The sequence below is a fragment of the Scaptodrosophila lebanonensis genome, unplaced genomic scaffold (genome assembly GCF_003285725.1).
Source record: "Scaptodrosophila lebanonensis strain 11010-0011.00,11010-0021.00 unplaced genomic scaffold, SlebRS2 tig00000024-arrow-pilon, whole genome shotgun sequence".
Lineage (NCBI taxonomy): Eukaryota > Metazoa > Arthropoda > Insecta > Diptera > Drosophilidae > Scaptodrosophila > Scaptodrosophila lebanonensis.
Window position 1 is genome coordinate 13,407,878 of NW_022060538.1, and position 18,421 is coordinate 13,426,298.

Here is an 18,421-nt window from a genome sequence, read left to right on the forward strand (position 1 = left end):
CTTAGAATCAATTTTGCCATATAAAGTCGACCACACGTTCATGATTATTTTTTCATTGATCATATGCATAAGTTATTTTTTAAATGCATCGTGCATTATTTAATCAAAATTGTAATTTTTTGGCCCCCCTTTGATAAAAGCTGGGGGGGCAGGCCATATAAAGTCGACCACACGTTCATTATTATGACGCACTATTTCGCCTTAAGATGGATTTGCGATGGATTTGTTAAAGTTTTTTCATCGATCATATCCATAAATTAATTTTTAAATGCATCGGGCATTATTTAATCAACATTTTAATTTTTTGGCCCCCCCCCCCCCCCCCCCCCCCCCCCTTTGGTAAAAGCTGGCTACGCCCTTGGCCCTTGGATACAATTATAATAGAATTAATAAAAAATCTTTACAAAGAGGATTATTTGTTGCTGGCCTTCTTAGCCTGTTCTTTTTTTTTGTGGAAAAATACGTTTAAAGTCATTTTAATTTTCACACAAAACTATTTTTGTGATTTGTTGCACTGTGGGTCTTGATGGCACCGAGCTACTGTGCCCCATCCAATTGGCACGCCATTGTCAACTTATAGTTCGTATAGTTCTTGGGTGTGTCTGACAGTTTCTCAAGTTTTGAGTAGGCAGCGCTGCTTTGTCGCCTTTGCTTCGGCCTTGTTCGCCTTAAGTGAAGGATAATGAGTTTGATTTGCGCCAATGCATTGATTGCTCTCGGCATTGCATTCGTTCGTCCTCCAATAGCTGCAATGTAATTAAAGTCGTGTCACTGCCAGTAGGCTCGACAATTTCATGTCTGCCACATTGACAGCTTAAAGCCGCTCTCCTTCTCTGCTCTGTTCTGTTGTGTTATCGGTTAAGTTTCTACATCCTGCTTATCTGTCGTTGTCATTGTTACCTTTTGGCCCGAAACGAAACAAACAAAACCGGGCCGAACCTTTATAATGAGAAAAGTTTGTGCCGCTTTTCTTTTCTGTGTAATTAAGAGGTTGCCGGCTGTTCAGAGTTGAAGAATCGAGCGCCATTCATACGCAATCATTTGACAACAACAGGAACAGCAATAGCAATAGCCAGAGCAACAACAACAAGACGAAGTAAACAAAGCAATTGATAGTAACTTGTGGTTAAACAATAAAAAATCATAAATCATGGCAAATTAGCAAGAGTTGAGGGCAACTAGAAAACGACAACCGCAACAGACAAGAAGCGAGCGCAGCAAATTCTGCTGAAATGGTAAAAGCCAAAGCTAAAACGGGCACTCGGCGTGCCCTGATGAGGCGGCATTAAGCGCACACACATGTAGCAATATCAATAACTTAATTAAGATAAATGTGAATTGTATTTAGTCATGGATGAGCGCACACAAACAAAAACACAACCACAGTCGCAATCGCAGTCGCAGGCACGTGCCTAACACAGCAGTCTCTCTCATAACCGACCCTGTCGCTCACGTGGGCCTAACAGCGTTTTGATGGTCAGCATTTTGGATAAGTTAGTTGTCGACGAAAATAAAACGGTAAAAATATATCTTAGTTAGAGTCTCTGCCTCCCTTAATTAACGTTTTTTCAGGATATATATTCACAAGTTGGAAGGAGATTTCTCATTGTGATTATTAAACCACCAAAATATAGGCAATGAGCTTAAATTCCCATTGTGACTAAAAAACCATCAAAATATTGGCAATGAGCTTAAATAACTTATTAAGTAAAGATTTCTACATATAAATTAAAATGTGAAATGCGAAACAATGCTCCACAATTTCTATTGAATCCTCTTTGATAAGAATATGAAGAAATGTATGCTATATGTATCCTCTATATAATTGGAGTTATTAATTTTTCGAAGGTAGTGAACCACTGCTAATTAATTATTTTGCTAATTTAAGTTGAATTTTGATTTTTTTTCGGATTGTAACAATAATACATACATACTTGTATACATATGGTTGTGGTTGATTCTTTGGTTGCCTTTTCAGGCAAAATATTCTTTTTTAATGTTCCCAGACAGTGTATAGGCAAGGACAAGGCTAAGCAGATGAACTACCGGGTCTCTCTCTTCACATGTGTGTATTTACATGTGCGCGTGTGGATCTAACAAACGGTTATGCCATTTTGCCGCTTTGGCCGGAAATCCGGTGATGCTGGGCGCACTTGGCACTGCAATTGGAATAGGGGGCGAGGATTTGGACTCTGAATTGCTGTTGTTACTATGCGTGTCGTTGCTGTTTATTTGCTACCAACACACACAGACAAGCGCCACAAACCTAAATACAATTAATTGATGTACGCTTGAGCGTATGCGTGGGCGTGGCCATGTTTATCCTTATTTCCATGCTTATGTCGAATGTGAAAAATGGATAATTAGTTAATTGTGGTCGCGGCTGTTGGCCCTGACTGCTGCATAATTTATGTACTTTAGTTATTAATTAAATGCGTCGGCTTGTCGACTGTTAATTTGTTTACTTGTTCGCCTATCTTTTTCATTTAAATAGAAAATTGTCGACGTGTAGCTTGGATTAGATTTGTGTGCTGCTCCCCTGCCCGAACCCCTGCCTAGGGGAAAACAAACGACAACGGCCACACATTTCTCATTTTGCAAATTTTTGAGGGCGTGTCGGTGTCTAGCTAATGCGCCTATTGTGCTTCTGTGTTAGCATTTGGCAGCCTGGGGCAGCGTGTGGTAGGCTATGGTGTTGTTGATTGCAGGTGGGGCCGTACCTCTATCTGTGCGTCTAACAGTCTGAATGTCTCTCCGCCTGTTTGTCTGGCAACTCGTTGTCCATTGTCACCATGTGGAATTGTCACATAAACCAAAGCAAATATGCACATGGCATATGTTTTACACACACAACCACACACAACCTCACACACACAACAAGCAATGAAAGTCCAAGTTTAGTGGTAGTTGTTGTTTTCTGCCTTTTAGTGTGACATTTTATGTGTCCCTTTTTGTATATGGGTAGTAGGTATATAGCTATATACGTGTGTATTTAAGTACGCAATGCGGTTTTATTTGACTTGTTTTTTCTTTGACTGGAGCTCGGTCCATTTAGTTCTATATTTGTGGCTCGACTGTTGCCATTACTCACTTGATCTTCTCCCATATCTCCTCGCCGAAATGTTTGAGCACCAGCAGCTCCAAGGCGTAGTTAACAAAGCCATACTGCAAAAGAACAGCAAATAGAAATACTTGTATATAAGAAAACAATAATCAAAAGTTCAAAGGTGATTTATAAAAGCAAGTGCGATTATTCCAATTCCAATTATTTCCATTCTTTCAACCTTTTAATTGTGAACAATAATTTGATATTTACTCAAAAGTTCATTATTTGGGAAAGTATTATTGTGCCAAAATAAAATTTGGAAATCAGAATAGCTTGTACTTACAAATTATAATTTTCCCTCATTAACGTAATTATTAACTTGAGTTATTTGCAGCTTTGTTTTATTTTTAGTTACAAAAAATACATATTTATAGAAATACTTGTAATGCAAAATTTGTACAAATTGAATTTTACGTTCAGCCTCGAAAAAAATTAAATGAAACGCTAACTTTTGGTTCATTTAAATTCCTATATGTATTTTCGTTAACAGATAATATTTAAAAATACTTTTTAAAACAGTGTACAAATTTTTTTTAAAATATAGTATTAGAATATTTGTAGTTAAAATTGATCTGAAAAACTACACAAGTTTGTGCGTGGGCCTGTCGAATTTATTGAGTTTGTATACATTATTATTAAATGGCGGTATATTTAATTAAATTAAATTAATTAATTTATCATAGTCTCGCTATCATTCCTTTGTTTTAATAGGAATATATGTTACGAAAATGTAATCACCTAAGCTGCCCATAATTAAGCGATAAACTCCACAATGCATTTTGAATCTAATTAATAATAGTCCTTGGCTCAGACTCCTTGTAAATAAAGCCACAACAAAAAAGAAGTTGTCTTTTTTAGACTTAACAATTTAATCAGCAACTCAATTAAGCTAAGTACTACTAAATAAATTGGATTTGTTTGAGTTTGTTTACATTTTTATTTAATGGCAGTATATTAAATTAAATTAATTAATTTATCATAGTCTCGCTAATGATATACCTTTGTTTTAATAGGAATAAATGTTATCACCTAAGCTGTTCACAATTAAGCGCTAAACACCACAATGTATTTTGAATCTAATTAATAATAGTCTTTGGCTCGGACTCCTTGTAAATAAAGCCACAACAAAAAAAGAAGTTGTCTTTTTAGACTTAACGATTTAATGAGCAACTCAATTAAGTACTACATAATAAAATCCACAACGAATAATAAGTATGAAATTACCGTTAATCAAAAAATATCGATGATATGTACCACAAAGCATGTGAAAACGTATAAAGCAGACATTTCATTTTGTTTCGAAGCTGATCTTAATATCCAATATTAAGTGTTTACAGTTGTTATTTTTGATTTCTGCAAAATACTTGTTTAGCACGCTTCAGGAATTAATTGGAAAATTCACTTCAAGGTCTTGGTTGCATTTGCTGCCACACCTCGGTACGTACACATTCTTATATATGTAGACACAATATTAATTGATTTTAATTCAAATGTGCTGGAAGCACGTTTCCATGTAATCGCTGTACTTGAGGTTGCTGCACGGAGGAATGTAGAGGATTAAGATATGTATGTATATATGCATGTATATGTGTCCACATTATTACACACTGACCCAGATATAAGACTATATATTCTATCCATCTACACGGTTATATATAGAAATCTCTTAACAATGTTTGTCATTGATAAACTCCGAAACAACTGAACCGATTTTTAATCCAGTTTCACATTTAGGCTAAATAGGATAGTTTGTATCTCAATTATTTATTGTTTGGATACTTTAATAGTAAATTAGGTATTTTTCCGAAATTTGTTCGCATTATTCAGACTGAAATAGAGCGTCGAGTTAGGGTTAGTTAGTTCTTAAAGTGTTGAGCGAAAGTATGTGTGTTTGCCGGTAATAAGAAGTATTCAATTATGTTATGTTCAATTATATTCTAATCTGTGATAAAATATTAATTTACTATATATTCGTTCAAAACTACTGAAGGTTGACGGAAAATCGTTTACCCTCATTCGATTATAAAGAAAACGAATTTAATTGTTATTTCGCATACATTCCATAATAAGAACATTTTATTTTGAAATATGAAATGTCCACAAAGTGCTTAGTGGCCGCTAAAATGCTCTGTAGCTAAGCACACTCGATCAGTATTCTACATATTTTTTCTTAAAGATCCAAGGTAATCACCACTATTTAAATTATTATTATAGTCTGGTTCATTGGTCATTGTATTGGCCAAAAGTCTTGTACTAAGCTTTCATGATTACATCTAGTTTTTTGTTGGCTAATTTTCTTTATGTCCAGAACGTTAACTCGAGCTGCCCAATCAGAAAACCAACAAACGATATTAGGCGCACCCGCATTTTAATTACATTTGTGAACTAAAAAGGATCAAATGGAGCGAACCCTTCTAAGTGCAAATGGGCCCCTTTCGGGGTTTTGACTGCGTTTCGATTGCACGTTTCAGCTGTGATTGTGAAAAATGCGAAATATGCAAAATCAATAAAAATTGCGCACTTTTATTTGTTTAAAATGTATCGAAAAGCAATCAATTTGATTTATTATGTGAAATCAAAGCAAAGCAAGCATACCATGGGAGACAGAGAAACACAGATAACGATATACTTGAATGACTGCAACCATTTGAGTGGTATTGGTTTGCAGGCAACGCCCAATCAATCGCTTCCGCCGGAAGTAATACTAAGCAAGTGAAATGCTTGAAATATATTTACATACATTACGCATACGTCTAGTAAGCCCGATGCCACGACAACACGATTTGTGTGCTTTTTTCTCGACGCTGCGGTTCGTTTGCCTGATGAAGATGTATCTAACCGATTTTTGATGTTTATTGCCTTTGTTGCGCATATTGAAATGTTATACTCGGAGCAACCGAAAATACGTGTACGAAACAGTCAGACGAAAATGTAAGACGCACATACATATATAAATACTACATATATACTCGCATTTTACAAATGAAAATGGGCTGATTTATCGAGCTGCCACAATCGAAATCATTAAATCAACAATCTTTCTATCTATGTGTTTGTTTGTATGTGTTATGTTGTCGTGAATATTGAGTTTTTTTCTGGCATTTCAACAGAATTTCTATTTGTGGTATCACAACAAAAGTGTCTCAAACCAAGCATAATTATTATCCCATTGTTAATTAGTAAATCAGCATTTCTAATGAATGCCAAAAATAGTTTGAACAATATTTTAATAAGCAGTAATAGTATTATATTTTAAAGAGTTAATTGACCATAAATTAATTAAAACTAAGAAATAAATGGAATTATTTATTGCTTATTGTTTATTATAGATTGGCAAAAGGAATCGAAATAGGCTTGAATATATAGTTGCAATAGACTGGGGAAACATTCAACTCAATGTTGCACAAACTCACCATTTTTGCTGCCTTTTAGTTTCAGCTGTGAAAGCAGTCAGAACTCGATGCGCGAGCAATTGTTGCAATGTACACTCCTCGCTTTAATTCGATGTTCATACGCACCACACAATTCGATGCATGAGCTTAACGTTTTTGCATTTTAGTTTGAAATTTTTTAAAAGTGCTCGTGACAGACTTTATAAATGTTTTATTTCGTATTTTGTGGAACAAAAACTCTGCAAAAAATGAATCAATTTAACAATTTTATAAGAGTCTTATGCAGGAAACAAAAACAGAGCATTCATTTAATGATGGCGTACAAAAGCAAATACAAATATAAATATATATGTATATGTATATATAAATAAAGTGCATGCGTGTGACGGCCATGCAAATTGAAATGAAACTTTGTTCGTTGGCGATGGCAAGTTTACGGCTGCTTTCTGATGTGGTGATGCGAATCAAAAATGCCACAAAGGACATGAATATTTCATGAATTTCCACTTTGAAATCGGCTTTATTTTACGCTTGTGTTTTCACTTTTTGCCTCTTCTTCGCGGATCGTCTGAGTAGTCTTACTCTTGGCTGTTTTTGCCCAGAAAGCTCTGCATTAAAGCAAACCTTTTGCATACGCGTATGTCGGGCTTCCACTTTAATCAAATATTTAAATGAGGCGAGCGATTTTAGGCAAATGCGCCGAAAATTATGCAAGCAAGGCGAACGTGCGTGCAAGAAATCAGCGTGGCCAAAGTTGATGGCTTAATGGCATTTACAGTGGGCCAGTGGCAGGTGCATATGTTGCATGCCACATGCAACACGTGCAACAGCCAAATGCGCCTCAAAAAATGGCACATCACACACACGAGCATACAAAAATACTTGTGTATATCAACTGGGTCAGAGTGCAAATACGTGAAGAACAAAAACCAAGCATGCAAAATGTTGTTGCGCTCAAGCGTGGCAGCAACAGCAACGGCGACAGCAATAGCAAGTGGCACAAAGGGTGCATAGCGCTGGTAAAAGTGGTTAATTGCACACACAAACGCAAGCACACGCACACGCACACACAGATGTGTGTCGATGTCGCATGCAAAGCATCGCTCAAAATTTATGCGCTACGCCATGTGCACGGCAATTAAAGCCGCGCAGCAAGCTGAGCCACTGCCAGGACTCTTGGCCACCGGTTCTTTTTTTTTTGTTTATTTAGGCGCTGGTGTGGCGCTGGCAATGGCTCAGGTAGTGGCCCGCGGGCAGTGCGAGGCTGGGAAACCTTAGCAAGCCAATCGGTAAGTTTCTCAACTGCCCGTTCCGAGTGCTGAGGCATGGCTTGCGTCGTCAACTTACAGTGCCAACTGTCACAGCCAAAAACAACAACAACAAGGAACAGAACCTAAAATGGTGAAATGGTGTGGGAATATACAACATTTAAAGCAAGATATATTTTTTTTTCAAACATTTCTTGCAAAAGTTAAAAATCGATACTCCTGTCCTTAGAGCTGTTTTAGTTTATTGTTGTTGTCGTGGCCATTAGTAGACTCGTTAAGGTGCGCTTGCTACTTGTATACAATTGTACGTGCCCCATAGAGACATTGAATCACTTAAAGATAAAATTCTTTTTTGAAGCATTCATTTGTTGGGATGGCCATAAATGCCAAGAGAAGCATTTAAAGAATACTTGTTATTAGTTAAAAGGAAGAGGCTTCAAAACATTTCATTTGCTGACTATACGATGCAAAGGAAGAATCTTAAGTAAACGTTCCTTTTAATTCTTCTTCTTTGCTAGGTCTAATAACGTATCTGACTACTCTCTGCTGTGAATCGGGGCATAGCTGGCCGTTTGGCAAATAAAATTTCTCCAGCGAGTCGGATTAATTATTAGATATTTATGTAATTTTTATAGGCTTTTTTAATCCTTTATTTTAATTTAGCTTAAGTTCTCTATTGTATTCATTTTTTTCTGTTTTTTTTACATCGACAGCATTCTTTGTCGATAAAATAAATAAATTAATTAAAATGAAAATAGGAGATTCTTAACTGAATTGTAATAGCAGTTGATATTCATGACTAAACATGAGTGCTTCGATTATTTCATTCGTGACTAACACTACTCAATTCATGAAAATAGAGTTTTATAATTCAGTGAGGAAACAAGAAAAACCCTACTTCATATTAATGAAATGAAGCCAAAAAAGATCATTCAGTGAATTGAAAGGTAAGTAAGAAATGGAAGAAGTTCCAAAAAATTATTCAAGAATGACGGTAAAAGCTGATTTTCATATCCATCTGAATGGGGAGTTTTCCTTACTGCTGTATTTCTTAAGTCTCTTTCCTCTAAATGTAGCCATGCCATTGTGCTAGTTTCTGCCTACAATTTATATACTTATGTGTGCTTGACTGCTGCCCCTTTTCGCTTGCCCCATTTCCGATTATCGCTGTCACTTGCCTTGATGTTCGTCTTTGTTGTTTGCCTTCGCCTACACTTTTATTTGCCATTTTGCGATTATATTGCGTATAAATCACAGAAATTCAGCCACGTCGCCCAGGTGCCAGCGCACTGGTGCTGTTGCTTCTTTTGCCATTGATGGTCCTTTGCAATACGTTAACAATGACGAAAATAATTATAATGAAGGTGAAGAAGAACCCGCATCCTATTCAGCACATATTAATTACATGCAACATTTGGCATTTGATAAAAGCGCTGGAGCCAATTGTGGGACGACCTCTTGAGCTGGTTAAGTAATTGATTCAATTTATAGTGTTAAAAGCTCCAAATATTGTAATAAATTGTCGGAGACACCTTTGGTGAGACCATAATTTGTCATGTTTCTAATTAAGCGACAACTGTAACGACAACAGCAACAAAAACAATATCAGCTAATGCAAACAAGAACAAAAATGATGGTGTGTCACGCAGGCCATTTCATAATTGCGACAAAATGGCGCGTGCACATAAAACTAAAAAGCAAACGAAATGTAATGTAAATGACGCCTTAGGCGTACCACCCAAGCGGACGACGACTAGAAGAAGATGGAGCTGGCGCTGGAGGTTGGCGATTGGAGGATAGAAACGTGCACAAAATGGTTACATGAGGCAGTTAAATGCTGGCACACAGCTATACGTTTTTGTACGAGTTAAGCAATTGTATATGTATGGTTAGAGCATTTATCAAAAATAATGGACCAAGCTAACTGGCAAAACGAGAATTGCCTTGGGGAAGCCAAAATCATGGACAGCACGAGGGGCAAATATCTAATAAACTTTGACATATTGTGTCGCATTTTTTGCGGGTGGTGCCAAGTTAGAGTTCGAAATTGTGTCGGGGGCGCAAGAACCATAGAAAACCATAATATAAAACAACACATAAAATACAAAACATAGGAGTTGTTGTGTGGCCGAATACAATAAACGAAATGTGCATGCAAATAAATGAGAACGCATAAAAGTATGCTTAGTATTTTGAACAAAACGCGCCAAAGTTCCGCATACGCCGCGTATGCCAAACAAAACATTTCTTTTTTCTTTTCTTTTACATTTGTTTTCATGTGATTTCTTCTTCTCTGTGGTACGACGGCTTAACTTATACCCTCTTGTTGTTTGGTATTTTTGACTCGTGATTTATTTGTATTGTGCTTCACTTTCACTTCTATTTCCACACTGACACACAACTTTCACTTGACTCGTTGTTTGTGTTGTTGATGCTGTCGCTTTTGTGTTGTGTGTTGTGTGTGTTACTGGCGATTGATAACAAAATACGCGCGCTGGGAGATGCTTTCAGTTCTTTCCGTACTACGCACCAAGTGAACAATTCGCTTGAAAGAGCCGTCGACGACTGAGCACACGAGGCTCCGTGCACTGTCTATTAAAGTTCGCTGGCCAGGACACTTGTGTGCTTGCTGGGTGGCTGGCTGGCTGTCTCTGTTCCTGCCAATGGGCTGCCAATTACTTTGCCTTGCCTACTCAGCTGTTTGTTGCTCCTGGTCGGCAGCATTTGCGAGTCTGCAAAGCGCCTCTCACTCAAAAGCTCAAAGCACTCACGCTCTCTCTCTTTTCTTTGCTCTCTGACATGTTATCAGTGCTGCCATGCAACAGTAGATGGCGCTGTTTATTCCATAAAACCAAACATTTTTAAAAACATTTCTCAAAAGTAATTTAAAGCTATTTAATCTTCATAATGAAAGAACATTCATATAGATGAGCAAAGAGAGTAATTTGAAAAAGTCTTATTAAAGCTGTAAACTTTATGGCTTATAGTAGATACTCACATCAGTGAAATACTTCAGGACTGTTTATTTGAACTCCATAACAAATCGTCCTGTCTGTTGAATGGTTTCGATTATATTCTTTGTTCACTTGTTTATTTATCTTTTACTTCAATCATCATCTTGTTGTGGCTCGCTCCTTACGCCGAACAGATGGCTTTGTCGCCCAGTTTATCTTATTTATGGTCATGTTTATTTATTTTTGCAAATTTCTCAGTTCTCTCCTACTCGTCTCGCCCCATTCTGCTTTCCTTCACACCAGTGGCACACGCATAATTTACCTATAACAATATACTATATAGATATATATGTGTATACGCGAATAGCTATAGATTTTCAGCAGCCCATAAATATTTCGCTTCATAGCTTCATTGTTAACAACCGTGTTCGCCAAACGTCTTTGCCGTTAGTGTTGTTGTCTGTGGATTTTTAGGCGCAATGACAATTCCTTGCGGCAAATAAATTAGATCAGCTGGCATTACAATCGTCGTTAGACACAGTAATTGAAATTGAATTGGCAGCAGGCAGCGGGGCGTACTGAAACGTAAGTGAGCTGGAGAGAAAGGCAGCTGCCGCATAATGACTTGCCATGCTTTATAGTCCTTTTAGTCCGTTGAAAACTCGCTTGATCTGGCCGGTGGTCGGGCGTGCACTTCACAGAATTTTCGGTGCACTTAATAAATTGTTTTTCAATTTTGCAACACAAAGGCATAATTAAATATCACGATGGTTGCTGCTATTACTCTGTGGTGAATTCAATTAAGTTGCCTGTATACCTTGCTGCATTTAATGAGCGTGCCTTTTGTGCATTTAACGCCGGTGTTATTTCACAAATGGGCAAAGGCTGGGAGGGCACCAGAGGTGGTCCAAGTGGCAGTCTTGCAATGTCCGATAAATGTCAACAATTCGCCTGCAGCGGATTGGCGTTGACAAGGTGGCAGAAGCAGTGGATGAAATGTGAAAGGACAGCGCTCAAACAGGTAGGCAACAGACGGCAGACAATCAAAATTACCGCAGGTTACGCATAAAAGCAAAAAGCTAACAATAAAGGAACAGGGAAGGGAGTTCTGGGCCGTTGAATGGGGTTGACAAGCCTACCCGTTTCCCATGATTCCAGAGATACTTTTAGAAAAAGCACTAAGAATTGCTCTATGACGTGAATCTCGGATTGAAAGATCCAGGGCCAGGGCCATTTCCGCATTGCAATTGTGATTCTGTTCCAACAATTTCGTACCAACCCCTCATTTCATTCCATTATGGTCTGTCAGTAGACGGATTTTTAAGCCAGGAATCTGTTTAATGATGTGGGTGTGACAAGCACTTTGTTGTGGAGTGAGATTTAAAGTAAGCGAGCGGGCTCTGCTGTAGGTCGGATGTATAAACTCCCGATTAGCGATGTACAGGCAAGTGCAGCTTGCTGGACTTATGCTTAAAGCCTCATTAAGGCTAAACAGGCACCAGTCACGATAATTAAAAGGATAAATGAACTTACCAGAAGGTAAGAACAGCCTCAATCGTTGTTTTAATTTTTAACACTTTTAAAATATGTCGACATAAAAATAAATAGCTTCCTGATGTACGTCACAGTGTTTATTACAAACTAGGTGACCGGCTATAGATTAAGTAGAGTGTAAGTGTAGTTGAAGAATGTAAGTACGATAAGTAAAGGAAAATGAGAAAATGTGTACGAAGAGAGTGGAGCTTGGCGAAGGAAACAAGACGGCTATTGAAAACCAATTTATATTTAATAAACACTTAAAATAAAACTACTGAGCGGTCTTCTTTAACCGTCAGAAAAAACCAACAGCAACTACTAAACATTTTTCTTAAGTATTATAATAATATCGGAGCAGATCTGCAGCCTTGGCAGCGCTGTACTATTTTAAAAATTTAATTAATCCATTTATTTATTTGAATTCACGGCATTCTTTGAAATGTTATTATTTCTTGAGAATCTTCTTTAAACTATTTTCATTAAAATAAAATGTTTTGCCATTTTTCCCTTTTTTATATATTAAAGGGATTTATGCTACACTATACACTTGCAATATATATACAAATGACTTTGTTCTAAAACTGATTTTTTATATTAATCTAGCTTTAAGCCATTTTTGTTATTCTTTTTTTTTTGGCAAATATAGCAATGTAAATAAATAAATAATTATTTCTTCGCCTTAAGCGGGTATGTAATTCCAAGTCTTCTCCAACACAAATTTTGCCCTTTTAAAAATTATTTCTGCATTTATGGACTGACTAAAAGGCATTCGGACGGACTGATTGCCAATTCAGAAATTTTCAATTGAAAAATAAGTTTTCGTTTCCCGCATTTTCTTGATAATTATTAACTCTGTAATGAGTAATATTTCGTTGCCTTGAAAAGAAATCGGACCTTAATATAAAAAGAATTCGGTGATTGAGTTTCAGTTCATCAGCGCGTTGTCCATATCTGCTAAAAAATTTGATAAGCTTTCGTTTTATGTTTAAAGAGTTCATCAATTATGCACACTTCGCACTTAATGTGCGAAATATTTTGCATCTGGGGCTCTAATTAACTTTAGCTGGACATCACACGAAAGGAGCACAGGAATTTAATTAAGAAGCTTTCAGTAGAGTTGAGTTCCAAGTATTGGAGAAGCTCTGCAGCACGATGGCATTGCTTTCAAATTGATATACTTGTAGTAAAGCAAACAATGCACCGGCCAGAGCAAAGACAACGCAAATTGCATTGTATTTCCATCTCCAGCGTAGAATCTCAACGAATCCTGACAGAAACAAAGGACAAGTGCAGTATGATAATCGCATCACACTTCAGTAAAGAAATTCCTGAAGTGGAACCGAGTTGCCAACGCACTTCACTCAGCCAAAAAGATGATATCAAGCTGTGGCTAGACGTAGTCAGAACCGGAACACCCGCATACTCGCCCGTTCCATGGACTTCCAAAACATGCACAAACCTACAAATATATATAAATACACAGAAGTATTTATGCACAAGCAGATTGTAAGAATAGCATCGCTCTGCAGGACATTTCAATGCCATTTCGACTGATGACAAACAGGAGCCAAGTTCTTCACATACTCATATATGTTTGTATGTAAATGCATTGGAGAGTCGTCGCAAGTTCGCCAGAAAACTATTTATTTGATGGGTAAAAATATCGCACACTTTCATTCGGTAAATGTTAACTGCGGTTCGCCCGCAATTTCAATATTTAAACTCATATCAGCAGGTAGCAATCATTGAAGCATTTGCCCAATCAATCAAACTGCCAACTGAACAAACACAATAAACGTCGACGCCTGAGCAATCGAAACTGCAACCGTTCCGCATAATGGTCGCAGAGAGGTGCCTGCTCCTCACCTGACCTGACCTGTTTGCTGTCAGCTCCCGCTGGCTTCTTAATTAACATTTTGCATTGAAAGGTTAAACATTGCATTCCAAATCAAGAAATTTATTTTCAAATGCATTGTATACCCTTCACTGGTGTGTGTGAGTTTGTAATATTCCTAAGGAAGCATGTCTGTCTGTCTGTTTCAATTACTACTCCTCCCTCGGTTTTGAAGCTAACGTCTTGAAACCTTCCTTTTTTAAAAGAGAATGTGTCGATAGCGACCATTTGGCATGAGCATGAGATATACCTTCAATGGAATGCCAGTTGCTTGTATGCATCTCTCCATTTTATTAAATACAAGTTATTAACATTAATCAAACAATATATAAAAACTTCAATTAAGAATAACTAACGCACACGTCTGCTCTCCTCGACGACTTCTTACTTATTCTTGACACTAAGAAGAAAGTTGTTAGTTGGGTTGATCTTGCTGTCCAAAGGAGTTGTTAAGCGGTCAAGTTTTAATGCAGCCTGGGTGTCGGCATATACGGTGAAAACTCTCTAGGCCGGATACTCATGGTCGGCCAATTTTTTTCCGCCCAAGGGGAGTGTTCACTTAAATACTTTATACACCGATCGAATGTTTTAGAAAAAGTGTCCGCCGAAGAGAGTGTCCATAAGGGAGAGGCGTGGCAGATCCCTAAAAGTGTACATATTATTGTTCAAGGCGAGTCGATATAGCCATGTCCGTCTGTCTGTCTGTATGAGCGCAAGGATCACAGCAAGTACAAGTGCTACGACAACCAAACTCGGTTCCCATAAGCCCTAAACACATAGACCTTGTTCTATTTTTTCTAATTTTTGGAATTTTTTACTCAGATTTGGCAAATACCTCCAGTTAGTGATTATGAGTCCGCATGCCATTACGATAGGTTAATTATTTGTTAAGAAAGTTATAGCCATAAATATATTATCTGCCAAAGCTCTGTCCGCAGCTGTTGTTGTTGCCGCTTCGATTTATTCCTGTACTGCATATATACACGCAGAGACACGATTCTGATGTAAATGTATGATGTTGAAACGCTACATGAACATGTCTCCACTTTTGTATATGTGTATTAAATAATTCGTAATTAATTTAATTAAATATATAATTAATAATTCGTATTTAATTTCATTAAATAATTTAACTAATATAATTTTTTTTAAATAATTAAAATAATTTTTTTTCTTGTTCCCTTTGGTGGGGTACATGGTATTTAAGAGTTGAGCTCGCACGACTTTAGCATTCCTTTCTTTTTTTTAAATAATTTTTTTTTTAATTTTCCCTTTTTGTGGAGAGTACAGGGTATTTTACTGTCGGGCTTGCTCGACTGTACCGTTCTCTCTTGTTTAACTTTAATCAACTTAGAACACACTTTTATTAGTGAATATATTATATAGTTTTAATCAATTACAAAAGCATTCTGTGGGTTGGAAGGACCGATAAAATATTTGCCAGGAAGCTCTTGCAACTTTTTCCCACATACTATATGTATCATCAATTATTTCAATTACAAAAGAACGTACATACTCGTACGTGTACTTGTGCCAGTATCTATCATTCATATTAAATTCTGTGCAATGTTTATAAAAATGCGCAACTTTAGAAAGCAAATATTGCTGTTCAAACTTTTTGCCTATAAACGAATTCAACGAAATTTCGTTAACTTTTTTTTGAAATATCATATGTTGTTATGTCTCTGTGGCATAAATAATTGAATATTGCAATTTTACAGTTGCCTTAACTCTGAGGGCACGTATTGATTTTTGCTTTGCCAACTCAGCACTGCAGTCGGTCGAATGGAATTTATGAGGCATGTGCGTGTGAGAGGCTGGAGGCAGACAACAGCCTTCATTAGCATGGGTTTCCTGTCCAACTTATGTGTGTGTAGCCGTACTTGTAGCTAGTTTTCCGAATGGTCAGATAAAAACATTGAATGCGTGCACACTTCTAGTTAGGTTTAGTCTAGAAATATCAACATACGTACATACTTATACGTTTGCCTTCGGCTCCATTGCATTGCTTTTCTATGGAAGATAACAAGCCAGATTTTAAAAAGCAAGTCGTGTAGATAGTAAGTATATTGCGAAGATATGCAACTAAAATTCCGAGAAGAGAAATACGATGCAGCCAATGCACAGCTGGAGGGAGATAGAGTAAGGTTCTTTAGAAAAAGGAAATGAATATGACAGAAATAGTTCAGATTTGTATATACATTGGACTAAAATGCCTTTTTAAATCGCAAAAACATTGTACATCAGAAAACTTTGTCGCAATACATATGTCTTTATTAAAAATAAGCACACATTTAAGATGCATTCAGAAATAAAAATCCACGAATGTAAATAATAAAAGTATAAAATATATACCCATACCAACTCAACGATAATCATCATTTTATACTTTCAATTCAAATACGAGTAAATAGGATTTCTTTTAAGCAGCTGCCAGAAGTTAATCATTAGACTTGTTTAAATATTTTTGATAATGATAAGCTAATAACAAGTATAATTCAAGTGATGCATTTAGTAGAGCTATTCAAGTGTAGTTTTCCGGATTAACAAAACGGTTATTTATTAAAAAAAATTAGATAAATTATCTATGTTGATATCAGTAAGATATTAAATGTTTAAATTAACAAAAAAATATTTGATGCCTTAAATTCAATTGTTTAGCCTTGACTTAATGCTTACTTAATATGTGTAAGTGATCAATACTAAGAATCAGCTAGTAGTAATTAAGTAGTCAGAGCTATTTGCATATTTATCTTTCTGAAAGTGTTTCTGCGCTTCCTGTTTTTATTTATTTATGTCCACAAACATTGACTGCCGACATAGGAGGAAAATATATAAAAATTATAAAAAGCATCTTATAAGCTAGAAAAGTCTAAGAAGGAGAAGTCTAATCAAATTACAATAATATATAATTAACGCCTCGGACCCAGTGGGGGAATATTATTTGCCCTTCGGCTAGCTGTGGCCCGTCTCACGGCCAAGTATGGTCAGAGGCGTCAATAGATCTACCCGTATAGAAACAGAACAACTTAAGAGAGAAAAGATTCTTAGAATTATTTAACAGCTAATTTTAAAAAGAAAAAAGTGAAAAAAATTGGAATCTCAGACCCGGTGGGGGAAGATTTTTTAGCCAGTCCGGAAAGCTATGGCCCGTCCCACAGCCGATCCTGATCAGAGATTCCGGAGAGGCTTTTATTAAAGGAAGAGACAGTTCGGTAGAGAGCAGGTGAAAATAATCATTATAAGATGGGCATAAAACCCGAAAAGGATTGTATTTCTGCTATTGAATCTAATGCAAAATAGAATGGTCTAGTCAAGAAAACCCATTGTAATGTTTTATTTATATACATACTTGTATTGTTGAAGTGGCTGTGATTAAGTTAAGGAACGTTGATTTTTGAACTCTTATTTATGATTATTATTATTTCCGATTATGTTTAATTGAACAGTGAACTATTGATTATAACTTTTCATAGAATAAACTTATCTGGACTTAGAATTACTTATAAGTTACGTATAATAACATTGAAAATGTGAACAGTATTATCAAAATTTTGTAGCAGGAGAAGGCGGGGAATAGGAGTCGACAAAAGAAGTTAATCAAGGAGGTCAAGAGAAGGCGTTGATGACGAATCGATGCATTTGTTCAATTTAAAGTTTTCTTGTAATATAAATACATATTTATTCATAATATTATAATATTCATTACAACTATATTCATACAACTATATTAAAAACATTGATTCTTTTATTTAATTAAAGTTTACTCGTCCCACATATACAGTAAGTATTAAACTTATATACATATTTTCCTTTACTTCGCCAATTTGTTAAATATTTGTTGTAATAAGTTTAAGTAGCAGCAGAAAGGTCATACAAACTGAATGGCCAGTGCATGCAGTTATCAGTTGCCACACAAGTAGCGTTGGTTTTTATTATTTATAAATTAAAGTAAAATTAAATTTATCTTCAATGGAATGCCTGCTATTCTGACTGAGCATCTGAAGCCCACTCGACTGAAGTGGCCGTTTGGCTGACCGCCAGCACACGTCACAATCACAATCACAGCCGCAGTCGCAGCCGCAGCCAGAGGCGCAGTCGCAGTCGCAGTCGCTGAAACAAAACGAAATCAAAAGTGCTGGCAGTTAGGTGCGGAGCGGGCTGAGCTCGAGTGGTTTTCAATGCGAAGAGGTTGCGATGTTGTTGCGGCTCATTTAATATGGATTATTACTATCGTTCACGTTTTTATTATTTTATACAGTGTATCGACA

General features: G+C 36.6%; 1 protein-coding gene across 1 annotated transcript in view; it reads right to left on the reverse strand.

Annotated features, from left to right (window-relative positions):
- Positions 1 to 10,294, reverse strand: part of LOC115620516 (guanylate cyclase soluble subunit beta-1) — a 72,965-nt gene extending 62,671 nt beyond the window's left edge. The window contains exons 1-3 of the mRNA XM_030513782.1: positions 10,033 to 10,294; positions 6,520 to 6,737; positions 3,092 to 3,165 (exon numbers count right to left, since the gene is read on the reverse strand). Coding sequence (XP_030369642.1) covers positions 3,092 to 3,165; positions 6,520 to 6,522 — 77 coding nt within the window. The 5' untranslated portion in view covers positions 6,523 to 6,737; positions 10,033 to 10,294. The remainder of the gene's footprint in view (positions 1 to 3,091; positions 3,166 to 6,519; positions 6,738 to 10,032) is intronic.
- Positions 10,295 to 18,421: the final 8,127 nt, after the last annotated feature.